Source organism: Furipterus horrens, unplaced genomic scaffold (genome assembly GCF_987537825.1).
Source record: "Furipterus horrens unplaced genomic scaffold, mFurHor1.1.pri manual_scaffold_6, whole genome shotgun sequence".
In the NCBI taxonomy this organism is placed as follows: domain Eukaryota; kingdom Metazoa; phylum Chordata; class Mammalia; order Chiroptera; family Furipteridae; genus Furipterus; species Furipterus horrens.
Genome location: NW_028327176.1, coordinates 50,460,947 through 50,479,026, shown reverse-complemented (window position 1 = coordinate 50,479,026; position 18,080 = coordinate 50,460,947). Strand labels below are relative to the sequence as shown.

Sequence of the window (18,080 nt, the reverse complement as noted above, 5' to 3'; positions counted from 1 at the left end):
TAAACTGGGCCAGGAAAATTTGACTTATGTTTGAGGGAAAATATTTAGCATTTTAGCGTCAGTAATTTATTTATGTAAAATTGGTAAATAAAATACATCAGTGAAAAAGGTTAGTTAAAAATAGGAATATTTTAGGTACTCCATTGAAGGATGTAGTTTAAGACACCATCTATGAACCAGGAAGAAGGCCCTCACTTGACCATGCTTGCACCCTGATCTCAGAAGTCCAGCCTCCAGAACTCCCTTTTAAAATGGAAGAAACTTATTCCTTCAAACAACCTCAAAATACGTATTTTAAAGTCTTTAGCAGACTGTTCTATAAAATTAATTTTATCAAGAGTGAATGTTCCATTTGATGATTGGATATTATTATAACCAGGCACTCGATTACATAAGAAAACGATTTTCTGAATCCAAAAACTTACACAGTTGGAAATTGGTTTATTACCAAGACTTGGACAGAAATGTCATATTTTAAAGAGACATGCATAGACTCTGAGTGTTATCAGAAAGCTTTAAGGAATTAATACTGACTTTGAAAGGCAGTAAAAGCCCCATTGGAAAAACAGCTCAGTACTTTACTTACATGGTTCACAGCAGTCCTTCCAGACAACATAATGTAAACTTCAGAGAAATCATCACAACAGCTCGTGCTTGGATGACTTTGGTGACTGATACTGTGTAAACCACACAGGGAGCTGGTGTCAGGATGTTCATCAGGGATGTCTGAACTGCGGGCCAGAGGAGTCTGTCAGATTGTCGCAGCTTCCCTCCATTCTAACAAAAATGAAGCTATGAGCCTTTCATATAGAGGTCTTCTCTACTGGCAGTCTTAAAGACTCAGAGTCTAATTTTGGTGTGCTCGGATTACTACTTGGGGTACAGGTATACTGGCCTAATGCTTCATCTGCTATTGCTGTGGTTCCTGCTTATAAATTAAGCAACTAGAATGCCTCTCTGAGACACAAGGACCATAAGGAAGAGGTGGGCACGTAAGATTTTAAAAGCCATATGAGAGAGGCACAATAGGCAGACAAATCTTATTCCATCTTATGAGCTACTCCTCCCTCTTGATTGAACCTGTACCTAATTGCCCTATATTCCTCAAGTTTGAGGAATGAGCAAAAGAAAAAGGGGAATTGTAATCCTGTAGAAACTTCATTTAATATGACCTTTTCTCTTTTCTTTCTTTTTTGATTCAAACTGGCTTCGTCCATCTCCGTGACTCACCTGCCTTCTTCTCCGTTGCATGTCCACTCTCTTAATCATTCAGCCCTCGTGATCAGTATCAAATAATCTTAGGAACAAAGCCTTGGGTCTGTTGGCCACAAAGACTTTTGTCAAACTAGAGATAACATCTAGGTCTCTGTTGTTTCAGTTCCAGACCCAGAGAAGTGGTGATGCCAGATGAAACGATGCCGTTTCTGACATAAAGATCAGGTGCATCAACCAATCAGTAGAGAGACTATGATCTTATTAACTCCCTTAGTCACCATGCTTAATAATTTTTCCCCTATGTTACCCATCTCTGGAAGCCATTGGTTAGCCAGGTGTTTGAGCATGGGCCACTTCCTGAACCAATAAGCCCTTACTTTGTTTGCTTTATATTCCTGTTCAGGTCTTACTGGGCTTTTTTTAAAATTATTTTTTAAAATTTTAATGACTGGGGAGAGAAAGTGAGGGAAAAAAAAGAGAAACGTCGATTTGTTGTTTATACGCCCACTGGTTGCCTCTTGTATTTGTTCTGACTGGAGAGTGAACCTGCAACCTAGGCATAACGAGATGATGCTCTAACCACTTGAGCTACCTGGCCAGGGCCTCTTATTGGGCTTTGATGCATGCAGGGAAATGAACCCATTTAGTCCAGTAACAATAGCAAATAGGTTTGGAATTCTATAGTTTAGTTAGTATATAATCCTGAATGAGCTTTATATCTTCATTTATCTACCTATCAAAAAGTCTGTTTAGTTTTTAAAAATGTCATGGCACATAAGCTATTTTTAGAAAAGAGAATTTTATTTATACAAAAGTCACAAAGATTAACACAATTTTATGAACACAATTTCATTAGTAATAACAGAATCAAAAGTGGTTTAATATGTATCACTTGATAGACACATTAAATGAGTTTTCTACTACCTTTATCCATTTTTTAATATTCCAGTTTTTAGCAAATCTAGAACTAAGACAGTATACATGGAACAGATTTACTAAATGCTTTTAAATTATGCTTTTTCTACATCAGATATTAAATCAATTTTAAAACCACCTGCATATTAAATGGCCTTTCAATTATAATTCCCAATTTTAAAGGAGATAAGCAACAAATAGAACTCAAAATGCATAAAATAAATTTATTTAAAAAATTATGACAGCGCCCTGGCTGCTGTGGCTCAGTGGATTGAGTGTTGGCCTGTGAGTCAAGTGTCGCTGGTTCGAGTCCCAGTCAGGGCACATAACTAGGTTGCACGTCAGGTCCCCAGTTGGGGGCGCATGAGAGGCTACCACACAGTGATGTTTCTCTCCCTCTCTTTCTCCTTTCCCCTCTCTCTAAAAATAAAATAAACAAGTAAATAAATTATTTAAAAAAAAAAAAGTCATGTGCTTCGCCGAGAATTTAGCCTTTCAAGCTCCCAGGCTAAGCAAATTATAAAAAAAAAAATTTATAAAAAAAAAAAATTATGACAGCAATGTCATAATTTAACAAAGAATTTTTCAGAGTATTGCAACAGTTAGGTATATTAAATATGTTATAATGATTAAGTCCAGAATATTTTTACTTGCATTCTTGTGCATCCAATTTAAAACACCAAAGGACTTACCTGAATGTGAAAGGACCCCTTTTAAAATGAATAATAGATGGCAGCATGTGTCATTTTAAGAATGAAAAGAAATATGGACAATGTCCTTTGGTTTGCAAATAATGTTCTTTATCCAAGTAATACTCAGTGTTTCCATTTTCCTTGAATGACAAGATTCTTCAGTATTGTGTGAAAGAGACCACCCTTTTACTGACAGAAATCTTCTAATCTTATTCGTGTTGGATCTTCTGGGTGTCTCAAGGCAATCCCATTTCACAGGAGAAGCTCAATATCGGGTGGCCAAAAAGAATTACTAATTTTGACATATGGATCATGTGGAACATCAGATAATTTATTTATAAGAATCTAGGGAAAAAAAACATAATTCAGAATATACTTTACTAGGGAAAAAATTGATACAGCTATAATGAAACATTAAAATAGTTTATTTTTTTACCAAAGAATATTTTTATTTCCATTGAATAATTGTTAATATCATAATTTCTATTTATTAACTTAAATAATTGATTTTCTTTTTAAAAAGACTACAAATATCAGTGAATAGATAAAGCTTTAAAGTGAATCTCTGCATCTTAACTCTGGAAACATTTCCTAATAACTGATTAAAAAACATGTGCGATTCTCAAAAAAAAAAAAAAACCCCAATATTTATTCTTGAAGATTTTCTTTTACATGATGTTATAACATTTTTTAAAAGTGCCAAACCAAAGTTCTAGAACAAAATGATTCAGTTCACATTTGTGGCCAGAAAGTCAAAGGGATATGAAGTAAGGAAACCTTTACAGCTCCTCACTGCTGTGGAGAAGGAGAAATGGAGAGATAGATGGGGCAAAAGATAAGGGGGCCACTTGCCTAAAGAAGCAGTTGTTTTACACAGTTATTATTAAACAACTGAATGTATTCAAATGAAGGGCCTAAAGTTTTTGCTGCCTAAAGGTTTATTTTTCTGTTGTTTTAAATTTTCTGAAGTTCAGAGTAAAAGAAATTTAATTCAAATGGAAATATAGTAAAATGAATGTTAAGGTGCTCTTTAAGTAGAAGCACCTTCTACTTTACCTTCCATATGACAAAATTTGAAAGTGGTGAGCTTTTTAAAACGAGATTTCTAAAGTATACTGACTTTTTTTTGGAACAGTACTACTTACGAATATGTAGTATTTTTGAAGTGTTTAATTTTTCACTGAGTGATTATATATGTTATATGAAATCTTTCAGTGACTTGGTATTATATGAATTATCATTTAAAGATTAGGCATTGGGCCCTGGCTACTATGGCTTAGTTGGTTAGAGCATCGTCCTGTGGACTGAAAGGTCATGGGTTTGATTCCAGGTCAGGGCACATACCCCGTCAGGACATGTATGACAAGGCATCCAGTTGATGTTTCTCTCACCTCGCTGTTTCTCTGTCTCTGTCTCTCTCTCTCTCCCCTTCTGCCTCTCCCAGTTGTACCAAAATTTTAACAGTGCTTATCTTCTGGGCGGTGGAATTTTGATTATTTTATTTTTATGCTTAATGTTATTGTTAATATTTTCTAACAATGCACATATTTCATTTTTATAATCAGAAGTGAAAACTATACATTGAGTCCAAAGAAGACCAGTGAAAAAGAATATTTGAAGTAAAGTTGTTTGACAAATAATTTTTCTTTACAGACACGTCAAGTTCTTGAAGAGCTGACTGAGTTGCCTGTTATGGTGGAGCTAGCCAGTGATTTCCTGGATAGAAACACACCAGTTTTTCGAGATGATGTTTGCTTTTTTATTAGTCAGTCAGGTATGCTGATTTTAAAGACTCGAAGGAAAGGGAAGTCATTCTTTATAATAATTATCTTGGCAAAAATTGATACTTAAAATGGTATTGCAGATGATTTGACAAATAGAGATTTATTTTGATGTTATGTAGTTCTTAATGAATTAGTAAAATTAACACATTTTACACCCAAAGAGCTGAATTTTCAAAGACAAATTTTCAAAGGAAAGGAGATCCTAAAAAGTAGAATCCTATTATTAAAGTTTTGCTAGTTTATTATTGTAAGTATGTATTTTAAATTTTATTTAAAACAAATGATTTTGCGGAAAATGTAGTTTTTTGTTCTCACATCTTAAGAAACAGCATATATTAACTGTTGTATGTGTTACTTTTCTCTTTCTTTATACACAGGTGAGACAGCAGATACCCTGATGGGTCTCCGGTACTGTAAGGAGAGAGGAGCTTTAACTGTGGGGATCACAAACACTGTCGGCAGTTCCATATCGAGGGAGACAGACTGTGGAGTTCACATTAATGCTGGGCCCGAGATTGGCGTGGCCAGCACAAAGGTAAATTCTTGACTTAGTTCTTAAATGATTATTTAATCATAGTGTTGGTGAAATAGACTCATCTGCATCTTGTCTTTCACTTCTTAGCACTTGCAGAACTCACAATTTACTAATTATTGTAAGACTTAAGGGCCATCGATAGATAAAAAAACACTTCTTGTCCCTTCCTTTACTCTCATTTTACTTATTTAAAATGACAAATGTATATTAAAATAAGTCCATTTTGAAAAGGTCCCTGCTGGCTGTCCCCATTTATCACTTATATTCCTCCTGCCAGATACAGTGGTATGTGTAATGTTCTCTTCTTTTATTATGTATAATGGGAAAGTAGAAAAATAACAAATTAGAAACATTCAGTTTAATTCTAATAATTTTTGACATTTTTATTTACGTAATTGTAGTTTCTCATAAGTATGTCAAATTATACTTACTACCTTTGAAAATTTGTAAAGAGGAGTATGTACACCTTTGGTATAGAATTTGGCAATTAGAAAAATAAAAATTAGTATGTAATTGTCTGTTTCTCTTTAGATACTACATCTGTGGAGATTTAAAAGCATCTTTATTTTTATAAGGCCTAGTGAGACTACTTTGCTCTTTGAAATTACAATATGCATAAATATAGTAATAAATACAGGAATCTTAGAAAATGTATAAATGTAAAGATATTCTCTCTTCACAAATGTATTACTCTTTATGGTTAAAAAATTTCAGTTGTCTATTTTTCGGCTTTAGTTTAATATTTCTTGCTGATTAATGAGCTACTTAGGTATTGGTGATTTGGTTCTAATTAAAGGCATATGGCAGATGATGTTAACTTGTACATAACCATATTTAAATATTTTTTCTTTTGAAGAACCTCATGGAGAATTTTTTGTGGAAAATTTGTGATTCTTATGTAAAAACTGATGAGGTTTTCATTTCTTGGTTACTTTGATACTGCCAACACTATAATTTACAGAAAGCTGAAATCTGAATTTTCTCCATGTGGTGATTAAAACATGTAAGATGTTTGTGCTTGGGTTTCAAGTCTGTGCCTAAATAAATAACCAGCTACCCTAACAGGAGCTCGTGGATTTTTGGAACAGTGTCCAAAAAGACAGTTTTGATTGGGAATTGGAATCTCATGGCCCCTTTATTCATAACACATTGTGAAATAAGGGCTTCATCGTGGGATATGTACACACATCAACTGAGTGGATGCTGTTGATTCGCTTTTTTTAAAAGTGTATTTTATTGATTATGCTATTACAGTTGTCCCAGTTTTTTCCGGTTTGCCCACCTCTGCCTGGTATCCCCCTTCCCTCTAGCAATCTCCTGCCTTAGTTCATGTCCATGGGTCGTGCATAGGACTTCCTTGGCTTCTCCATTTCCTCTCCTTTATTTATTTATTTATTTTGGCCCCGAGAATCACTCAGAAACCAGGACTGGCCATCACCCCCATAACAGAGGTCCTATACTATTTTTAACATCCCCCTGTCTATTTTATTCCTACCAATCATGTTTCTTAATCCCTGTAGCTTTTCCCCCATTCTCCCCATTCCCCCTTCCAGCTGGTAACCCTCCATATGATTTCCATATCTATGATTCTGTTGCTGTTCTGGCTGTTTGCTTAGTTTGCTTTTGTTTTTTAGATTCAGTTGTTGATAGTTGTGAGTTTGTTGTCATTTTAAAGTTCATAGTTTTTGATATTCTTCTTTTTCTTAAATGGGTCCCTTTAACATTTCATATAATAAGGACTTGGTGATGATGAATTCCTTTAGCTTTACCTTGTCTGGGAAGCACTTTATCTGCCCTTCTATTCTAAATGATAGCTTTGCTGGATAGAGTAATCTTGGTTGTGGGTCCTTGCTTTTCATCACTTGAATACTTCTTGCCAGTCCCTTCTTGCCTGCAAAGTTTCTTTTGAGAAATCAGCTGATAGTCGTATGGGAACTCCTTTGTAGGTAGCTCTCTGCTTTTTTCTTGCTGCTTTTAAGATTCTCTTTTTATCTTTAACCTTTGACATTTTAATTATGGCGTGTCTTGGTGTGGTCCTCTTTGGGTCCAGCTTGTTTGAGACTCTGTGATTTCTGGGCTTCTATGTTTTATTTCCTTTGCTAAATTTGGAAAGTTTTCTTTCATTATTTTGTCAAATAAGTTTTTGATTTCCTCTTCTCCTTCTGGTACCCCTATGATTTGGATGTTGGCACTTTTGGAGATGTCCCAGTGTCTTATTCTTTCTTCGTTTTTTTAAATTCTTATTTCTTCATTCTGTTCTTGTCGAATGTTTATTTCTTCCTTATGTTCTAAATCATTGATTTGAACCCTGGCTTCCTTCCCTTCACTGTTGGTTCCTTGTGGATTTTTCTTTATTACAGTTAGTGTAACCTTCAATTCTTCCCTTATGCTTTTGCTGTACTCAGTGAGTTTTCTGAGCATCCTTACCACCAGTGTTTTGAACTCTGCATCTGATAAGTTGGGTATCTCTGTTTCATTTATTTCTTTTTCTGAGATTTTGTTCTGTTCTTTTCATTTGGGCCATATTTCTTTGTCTCTTCAATTTGGAAGCCTCTCTGTGTTTGTTTGTGGGTATTAGGTAGAGCTGCTTTGACTACCTGTCTTAGCACACCTGTTAAGTTGTATGGGATGGATCCTTAGGTATTTTCCAGTGCAGGGCAACCCACTGCTTTTTGGCTCTGTGTGGGGGTGAAGGGTTGGAGAGGGGACAATACAACTGCCTGATTGCTGAAGGCTTGCTCGGTGCTTGCCTCATTTCCAGTCACTTCACCCCCTTCTTGTATGCGACTTGCACCCTTCTGGCTATTGCCCTGGTGGTGTTTCCCAGAGTGGGTGAGTTTGTGTACGGTGTAGGATATGCAGGCCTTTTAAATTGACTCTGCTTAGAGACAGTTTCTTCCACCACCCCAACCCCCACTGGTTTTTACACTCAGAACTTCTGAGGCCTTATTTTCCTAGGGCTAGAACCCTGGGCTTCATGTTCTGGCCTGTGGCTGGGATTGCTCGCTCCCAAGGTATGCCCCTCGATTTTTTATCCACTATGTGTAAATGTGGGACTGCGCATTCCACTGGCTGCTCTTTATGATTGTGCAAGGAGGTGAGCATGTCTACGTATGCCTCCATTTTGACTGGAAGTCTTTATTGACTTATTTTTTATTGAATCTTTCTTGAACTGTGAGTTGCCATGGGAAATACAACTTTGATCTCTGATTCTATAGTTTATAAAAACTTTAATTTTGATCAACATTTTATTATAATTTTCAAACACATATCAGAGTTCAAAGAATTTTATATTAATGTTCATATACCTAGATTTTACTGTTAACCTTTTTTCTATAGCTTTTTTGAGGTATAATTTTCTTACCATAAATAACACCAATTTTTAAGTGTATAGTTTTAGTAAATTTGGCTTTCTAACTATCATCACAATCCAGTTTTAGAAGACTTACTCATTTGAAAAAGTTTCTTTATGTCCTTTATACTGAATCCTCACTTCTACCCCTTAGCCTTAGGCAACTATTATTGCCTTCTTTTATTATATTGTATTATTTTCTAGAAAGTTCTTATAAAGAGAATTGTATAATACATGCCTTTTGTATCTGGCTTGTTCCATTTAACATGAGTTTTTTGAGATTTATTACTGTTGTTATCTCTATCAGTGGTTCTTTTCTCTTAAGTCCTTTTTAAAAAATCTTTATTTTGAAACCAGTAGTTCAATAGGATGTTGTAAAGATAGTACAGAGAAGTCCATGTACTTTTCACCCAGTTTCCCCCAGTGGTTACATCTTGCATAAGAAAATCAGTATCTTTTTATAGTATATACTTTAATTTCTTTAAAAAATGGACTCTCAAAAATTTTAGTAAGTATGCTGATTTAGTCTTACTTTAATTTTTCTTGGATTTGAAAGTTATTTTGCTTTTTTCAACAGCCTTAGATGATCTTTAAAAGTTTTGGGATGTTTAGTCATAGACCATTTCTGAATGGCAAACATAACATAAGTTTACATGTTAATGGGTGATCAAAGAAGTTCATCATCGATACTGATCTCTGGGCCCCATGATGGAGCTAACACAAGAATTCTATAATCTTGATTACTAATTCCCAACATTACCTGAAAAACTGTCAGGATTAGAGAGATAATACTTTCTCATACTGTCAGACCATAGACAATTCGATATATCTGAAGGAATTGATGGGTATAAATTTGCAGGTTCATTAATTTTTGTATGTTATTTCAGGTGTATAGAATGTCACCATAGTGCTGACTTTTGTTGATTTTTAAAAAATAAACCAATATAACTTTTATTTTTAGCTAAATAAAAAGTAAAACCAAGTTTAAAAGTTCAGAGTAAACATGTTCCTGATAAATTCTTTCATACCTCAGTAAATTCAAGATGTGAGGTATAACTTATTTTTCTCATAATTGGTTTCCTGGTATTTATTGATGAAATGAAAAACATGAAATTAAACTGTGATAGGAATACAATGGGAAAATGTGTGCATTAAAGTTTCTCTGTTTAATATTTGTGCTTGAAAACTAGCGTTGAGATGTTTCAAGTCCAAACAAAGAAACATTGCTCAGTAGAATAATATTTTCAGTTCTGGTCTAGAGAAACTAGAATACTCATTATCTGATCAGTTTGGATTATAAACAGGGGTCCAAAACACTGTGTCTTTCCCTCTCCTGATAGTATATTTTGTGGTTAATCAGTTTATTGAGAAGTAAACTAGTAGGCAGAGGTAGAAGGGGAGGGACTGGAATTTAGAGTAGATATGCTTATTAGATTGAAGGAAGGGACCGCAAATCCACTTCAGCTCTCTGGGAGGAAATCTCCCAGTGTGCCAGTAGAACACACAGGAGCATAGGAAAAGGAGCTGTCTGTGGAGGAATGTCTGAGCAGCTGAGAGCTGGGAGGTCCAATAAGAGGAAATAGGGAATCTCATTTAACTATTGAGAAGGTAAGGAGCATTAGCAGACTGCAATTTTATTATATAGTAGCTCATTGTCCACATTATGACAGGAAAATGTTCACTAATGAAGTGATTCCTTATCCAGAGAAGAGTAACAGAGAGTCAGCATATAATACACACACACACACACACACACACAAAAACAACAGAATAAATTTCCTAAAGTTTAAGTTATATATAACATTGTAAGTGACCACACCACTGTAATCCTACTGACTTAATAATAAATGTGTGAGTAAAAGCCTCAAATGCCTGAAACATAAAAACATTTCTCTAAATAACTGTTGAATTAAAAAGACATCAGTACTACTATTTAAAGAGATTTAGAAAAAATAACAGTGAACAATATGGGTAAAAATTTAGTGTGGCCAAATTGATAATTAGAGGTAAATTCATAGCATTAAAATGCTTTATCTTAAAAAAATAAATAAGTATTTAACTTAAAAGTTAGAAAAAGGAACTCAATAAAGCAGAGGAATCAAATAGTAGAGGAGAATGAATGAATGCAAAACAGAAAGCTTCAGGACCTTCATCTTAGAGGGCCTTAGCTATTCTTCTGGAACCTTCCTAGGATTTCATCTGTATTACTGTGAAGTAAGAAAAGGTGGCCGTAGAATCTTAATATAATGTTTCACTGTGTCTACAAATGAGTTAGGATTGGCTCTCTGTGAAACATATTTGCTGTCTCAGTTCTAGAAGTTCTATCCACTTTAATAGGGAAAGAAAAGTAAAACAATGGGATAGGAGGAAACAAAAATTCTCCTTAGTTGCAATTGATAGAGGTCAAGAATATCAAGTAAAAGACTTCTTAGAATGAATAAGAATTCATATAAGGTGCTTTACGTAAAACATACACAAAAATATTTTCTTTATAAACTGACATTGGCTACTTAGAAAAGATTGGATGTGTGTGTTTGGAGAGGGATTCTATTTTCAATAGCTTTGAAAGATATTTAAAAATAATTTTACCAAGAAATGTGTAAAGCTCTCCATAAATATTTGTTGAATGGATGATGACTATATTAACTTTATAGATTTCTAAATTCCTAACACAAATTGATGGAATACCATATTTCTGGATGGGGAGATTGTTTTGTAAAGAAAGAACAGATCTGAGACAGAATCAATAGTCGTGCAACATAATTCTAGTACATCAGAGTAATTAGACTATAGGAAATGTCACAAACCACCCTTATAAAAAGAGTGGGGAATTGGGTATTGATAAAAATAGAAAAACGTAGTTAACACCTTGCACTAAAATTAATTTCAGATGGACTAAAAAGAAAAATGTAAAGAAAAAGTTAAAAAAGGACAATGAAAACAACAGAATTAAGAAAAATTAATAATACTTAACTCATGTTAGGATGGAAGAACTGTCTAAACTTAAAAGGACTACATAGAAGTTTTAAAAAAATAAAACTTCTGTGTCACTAAATATCGTTTTAAAAGGTTAAACAAACTGGGAAAAAGTACAATGGCACTTTGGTACTCTTCATTAATTCATTTTGGAACTCATGACAAGTGCCAAAACCAATGAGTACCAAACGATGGGGCCTGGCGGCATCATGACTCATACAAGTTCTAGCAAGTGTGACAAGTCCCGAGCAAGCACGACAAGTCCCGAGCAAGCACCGAGTGCTGAAACATTTTTTCTCATCAAAATGTGATGAGTACAGGGTTTGACGAACTCTGAAGCCGACAGGTACCGAGTTATGACTGTATTCGAAACATAACAGTAAAGACCTTATAAAAACCAATTTTAAATAAAGCCTAAATCAAAAAATAAGTGAAAACAATGAAGTTAATTCTTAAAAGAGAAAACATAAATGGCTAACAGGCATGAATAAAAATCTTATTATTTTTAGATTCAAGATCTATTGATGATAAAGTAGTAGTAAGAATCCATTGTTCATGAGTCAGTGGTAAGGATTTGTTAGAATGTTAATTCTCAATATTGTAAAGAGTGTGACAAAACAGCCATATCTTACATTCACATATGGCTGATGGGATTAAAAATAGTCTTTGCAGTGTAACTGCAAATTTTAAAATAATTCACAAGTCTATAGTTTAGGAAAATCTTTTGAACTAAATAAGGCCTTTAGTTCAAGCTTTCATCAATAAAAAGTTTGCTTTTAGCCTATATGTCAGGTATTACACTGAATGATTTATACTTGTCTCATTTAATTCTCATGATTATCTTGTAAGTATTGTGTACCTTTAATTAACCAACGGGCCATCTGAGGCCTAAAGAGATGGAAAAAAGTGCTTAAGGTTATTACACACTAGTAAACAAGAAAGAAAGCACTCTGTCTTGAAAAAGTGTTAGGTTAATTAAGAATAAAAGCAAGTTTATAAAATAATACCTGCTAATAATTTTCTAAACAATATAGAAAAGTAAAACATAGTAGAGATGAGAAGGCAGTATTCACAAATGTTATTAATAGCATGTTATTAATGTAATTATTCCTGTAATAAAATTGAGGATTATTCTTATTTATATTTACTTTTACACAGTTAAACTTTAAAAATATTTTTAGTGAAACTTTAAAAAGGTGGAAGTGAGGAAAAAGCAATAGGTAAAGGTGAACATCAAAGACCAATTTTAAAAAAATCCAGCAAAACCAGTGCAAGTATGTAAACAAGTAAACCCTTGCTTTTTTGTCAAAACTTAATTTGGTTACATTTATGCAAGTTCTCTTTTTACTCACTTCCTTTGGCATCTGTCTCTTCTTTTCTTGAGTGTATTAGGGATTTCATAAGCATCCAATGCATTGTAAGGAACTTTCATTTTGTGTTTGGAAATAATTTTAAGCCATTTGTTCAAATTCAGAAAAGGAATAGTGATAGATTTCCTAAGCCCTGGTCCAGTTCACTGTTACTAATGCTGTTTATTAAAGAATGAACAATATATGCTTATAAAACCAATGGAAATTTGTTTTTATCTTTTAAATGAAAAATTACAAGTTCTTAAAATGCAACTGCTTTTTTGTGGTGTTCCAGGCTTATACCAGCCAGTTTGTATCCCTCGTGATGTTTGCCCTCATGATGTGCGATGACAGGATCTCCATGCAGGAGAGACGCAAAGAGATCATGCTTGGACTGAAGCGGCTGCCTGGTACGAAGATACTTTCATACTATACTTCTGTTGTATAAGGAGTCTGTAGTGGATGAAATTCTCTTTTTAGTCTGGAAGCTGTGGCTTGTAGCTGTTTAGTTAGCAAATCTTTTTACTTTTGCACTTGTGTATTTAAAACTCCCTCACTGATATCACAAAGGAAGAGAAATACAGGTCTTTGTCAGTTTCTGCCAATATATTATTGTTATTATGTCGGTTCTGTTTATTGTCCTTTTTTCATAGATATTGCTAATGTTACTTCTTAACAGATTTGATTAAGGAAGTGCTGAGCATGGATGATGAAATTCAGAAACTGGCCACAGAACTTTATCATCAGAAGTCAGTCTTGATAATGGGACGTGGCTATCATTATGCTACTTGTCTTGAAGGGGCACTAGTAAGTCTTCTCATTTATAATTTCAGTCTGGTAAATGAAATAGGTGAAACTTTCACAAGTGCCTTTGTCTTTATGCATTCTGATTTGTGTGCCTTGAGAAGGTGTACTAAGATACTTCAAAAGTGAAGATCAAGAAGAGAACATTTTAGCCGATAACTTGGGTTTAGCAAGTAACTTGGGTTAATTTGTTGTCCATATATGAATAAAATAAAGATAAGTTTTCTAGGTGTGGGATTTGATTCAGGTTACACATTAACCAAGGAGGAGAACAGTTACAAAGAAATATGAGTATGTTCATGATAATCTAAAATCTTGGAAGAGTCCTTATAGTTTTAAAGCTTCTACCCACTTATTAGTATTTTAGAGATATTATAGAAATAATAATCTGTTAGCCTGTTAGCTATATTTACAGATCTGTGGTCCGTTAGTACTTTGGATAGACAGTGACTTCAGACATCAGATGTAATATTTACTTAAGAATAGGTTTTTGAAAAACAAACTGAAGACTAATATAGTTTTTTCCTATTAGAAAATAAAAGAAATCACTTACATGCATTCTGAAGGCATCCTCGCTGGTGAATTGAAACATGGCCCTCTGGCTTTGGTGGATAAGTTGATGCCTGTCATCATGATCATCATGAGAGATCACACTTATGCCAAGTGTCAGAATGCTCTTCAGCAGGTGGTTGCTAGGCAGGTAAGTCAGGGGCTGCTGTGAGGATACCTTGGGGGTTGGGCCACTAAAGCTTATTTGAATTTTATGACATTTAAAGTGGTAGCTCACTGCCCATTAATTAGCTTACAAAATGTTTAGGTTTGCATGTGAGGAATTTGAGATTCTCAAGAGTTAATGACAGGACTCAGCTCATAGGTCTCAATAAGTCAGAATCAAGACCAAAACTGAGGTGTTGGTCTTCAAAGCCTGTCCTCTTCAATTAGCTTTGGCTACTCCCTTTTAATTTAATATTCTTAAATATATATTTTAGGAGGAACCAGATTTTACATTAGAACTACAGGTGCTGTGCTTAATTGAGTTTTCTTCAGCTCATTTGGCTTTATTTACAAATCCAAAAAGACATTAATCTGTACTCACAATGTCATTTTTATGAACTTGGGCTTTGAAGGTAGGCAGGTCTGGATTCAAGTACAGATGGTCCCTGACTTATGATGGTTTGATTTTAGATTTTTCGACTTTATGGTAGTGTGAAAGCAATATGCATAATAAATTACATGAGATATTCAACACTTTGTTATAAAACAGGTTTTGTGTTAGATGTTATTGCTCAACTGTAGGCATCTAAGAGTATTCTGAGCATGTTAAAGGTAGGCTAGGCTAAGCTATGATGTTTGGTAGGTTAGGAGTATTAAAGGCATTTTTGCCTTGTATTTTCAACTTACGATGAGTTTATAAGTTGAGCAGCATCTGTACGGAGCCTGATGTTTCTTAGTTGTGTGAGTTTAAGTAAATTGCTCCCACAAAGCTTCTGTTTCCTTGACTGAGATCAGTCTGACTTACCACTTAGGTTTAAATAAGATAAATAAGTCTGTCAGTGAGGCCACATGTGAATTGTGGAGTGCAAAATTGGCACATTCACTTGCTACAGTTCTGCCTTTGCTTACCAGTGATTGTGTGTGTGGCTTTCTTTCCCAGGGACGCCCAGTGGTGATTTGTGATAAGGAAGACACCGAGACCATTAAAAACACAAAAAGAACAATCAAGGTTCCCCACTCAGTGGACTGTTTGCAGGGCATTCTCAGCGTGATCCCCTTGCAGTTGCTGGCTTTCCACCTTGCTGTGCTGAGAGGCTATGATGTAAGTGATGGACCACTGCAGAAATCTGGAGCTGCCTTTTTACTCCAGTATATTCTGATAGTTCTCCTTCTAAATATTTAACAAAGTATTTAACAATAGCATTTGAGAAATCCATCAGATATTATCTGTCACCTATTATGTTTGCATGGCCCAGTTTTTAGGTTACATTGTAACCTTTTTTTACCCATGGAATTTAAAGGAATCTTGGAGATTATTGCCACTATCAGAGATTACTTTCTTGGGGAATCTCCACTTGTTTTTTATTCTTTGTTTCCTAACAAGGTAGGTATTTGCAATTCTTTGTTTGGGACTATCTCACACATAACAGGACTTTTACAATTCTTGGTCCCTTAGTCATTGTGACGACCAGAACATCCTGCTCTTAAACGGGTACCTTTCTGCCATCCCCTCAGAAGGCCACCACTTCTGTTGAGGACCACTAGAACTCTGTGTGTGCTGAACTGACTCCTTTAGAATTCTTTTTCCTGATTTGGATCTTTTAAAGATACATTATGTGACTATATTTTCTAATCTAGTTCTTTGTAGACTATAATAAAGATGGTTAATAAACACATTTTCTGTTTTCACAAATAAAACTTGCTTATACAACCCGTCTACCCCCCAGATCTATGTGATTTCTTTAATCTTGCTTTTTTTCTTTTTTTTTTGCAGGTTGATTTCCCTCGGAATCTTGCTAAATCTGTAACAGTAGAATAAGAAGCATCTGAAACTCTGGGCAATGAAGCAACACAAGACACCTTTTGTATTTAAAATCTTGATTTAAAATATCACTCCTTTAAACCTTTTTTAAAGTAAATTCTTATTTATATATCAGTTATAATTATTCAACTCAATTTGTGATTTTTGTGAAATTACCTCATATTTTTCCAGTAATTTGTGGGGGAGTTTGAAAAATGGAATTTACATTCAAGTGAATATCACAAACACATTTAACTCCCATTTTCTTTAAAGGATGCTGGGTGTTGGATTTCTGGACCCTTCACTTCAGTATGAGAGGATTGTGTGTTTTAAAAGTAATTGGCATTTATTGGAAGATCTAAAGCCAGTGGCAGTGTAATTGGACATTTGATTAAAGTTTTGCTAAATTATGTATAAAGAGAAGATGCTATGATTTATTTTGAAATTCGTGTACTTAAAAACAGAGCTTTTCCTGGTGGCATTTCTACATAATTTAACTTTTATCTCTCACATTTGTTGTTTGTTGTCTATAGGTCAGTGTAGTTTAGGAAGTTAAATAGTATAGTAGTGCATTGGTTTTCTCCAGCCCGTAACAGAAAATATTTGTACAATTTCATAGCACCAACTTTAAATTTGAGCTGCTTTGGACAACTGACAACATGATCTTAAATGTGAAGATGGAGTATATACATATTGGATATCTGACTCTGTTCTTATCTCCTATAAGTAGCTTTTATTTCTTTGTATTAGCAGTTTTTTGAAATCAATCACTGCTGAATGACATATTCTATCTTGTTCTTTGAAATCATCACACAGAGTTGTCATCAAATGTCTCAAATTAAATCAGTATTGATATAGTCGGAATTCTCTTCACCTTTGTCCCAAAGAAGAATTTCCTGCAGTTAATTCAATTTCCCTTCACTGCCTTGTAGAAAACTATTACCTTTGGGCGAGTTTGGAAGCTCTTTGTGATTGTTTGGAAGATTTGCAAGTCTTTTGACTAATCATTTGACTCTATATGGTGGACTAGGCATAGAAAAAGCTATGTGCTCTACACTGAAATTAATGAAGGATTGCATCAAATTCAGTACAGGCATACCTTGGGAATATTGTGGGTTTGGTTCCAGACCGCTGTGATAAAGTGAGAATTGCAGTAGAGACAGTCATAATCTTTTTGCTAATGGAGGGTCTCACCTTTAGTTTGTAAAAATTGCAACATCTGTGAAGCACAATAAAGTGAAGCACATTAAAATGAGGTATGCCTGTATTACTTCCAAGGTATTTTTCTCTCTGTATTTTCTGTGTTCTACCCCTGAAATGTATTTAGGAATGAAGAAGATACAAATAAAGTGATATTGAGGTGCTTTTAGCTGGTTAGTGTCAGATGTGGAAATTAACAATTTGGGTTAAAATATTTAGACTATGAGTTTGCTACTCAAAAAGTTGTAATTTCTTCATGGGGATTTTTCAGCAAAATATTGGGTGTTAGAGCATGTTTCTGTTTTGATCAAATCCTCTTTCCAATGTTTTCACTTTAAAATTGTGAAGGTAAGACATTAAGCATAATTATGTAAGCTCAGTCTTTTTCCTTTTTCTGTGTTTGAACTTCTTGATGAAGTTAAGATTTTCTGACAGCTGTTGAGAGAAGCATAGAATTCTGCTTGTGTACCAGAGAAAGAATTGGCACATTTGAGGTAATTTGGGAGGACTCTCATTAACGGAGACTAGGAGCCTGATTGTTTTTAAAAATTAAATAGGGTTACTATTTGCATCATATATATAGCTTCTATAGCTATATTTATCTATTTTAATTGTTTTTAAGACTATTTTGTATAGGCCTGCTAGTTTTAGTGTGTATACAGTGTCATTTCTTAATGCTTGTTGTATTAGCATTTTACACACATGATTTGTATGGGTTTGTAGCAGTTTTTATTTGAATACAG

At 34.4% G+C, this 18,080-nt stretch overlaps 1 protein-coding gene and 1 non-coding gene across 3 annotated transcripts in view; one reads left to right on the top strand and one right to left on the bottom strand.

Annotated features, from left to right (window-relative positions):
- The window catches only part of GFPT1 (glutamine--fructose-6-phosphate transaminase 1), a 63,846-nt gene extending 46,454 nt beyond the window's left edge, over positions 1-17,392 (top strand). For both annotated transcript variants that reach the window (XM_090281458.1, XM_090281457.1), the window contains 7 exons: positions 4,476-4,596; positions 4,984-5,141; positions 13,114-13,228; positions 13,498-13,625; positions 14,155-14,322; positions 15,277-15,438; positions 16,111-17,392. In XM_090281458.1, the coding sequence (XP_090137584.1) occupies positions 4,476-4,596; positions 4,984-5,141; positions 13,114-13,228; positions 13,498-13,625; positions 14,155-14,322; positions 15,277-15,438; positions 16,111-16,155 (897 nt within the window). In that variant the 3' untranslated portion in view covers positions 16,156-17,392. The remainder of the gene's footprint in view (positions 1-4,475; positions 4,597-4,983; positions 5,142-13,113; positions 13,229-13,497; positions 13,626-14,154; positions 14,323-15,276; positions 15,439-16,110) is intronic.
- LOC150006151 (small nucleolar RNA SNORD86) lies at positions 6,550-6,641 on the bottom strand. The gene has a single exon (XR_016512185.1). It is a non-coding gene; the product is annotated as a small nucleolar RNA SNORD86 (small nucleolar RNA).
- Positions 17,393-18,080: the final 688 nt, after the last annotated feature.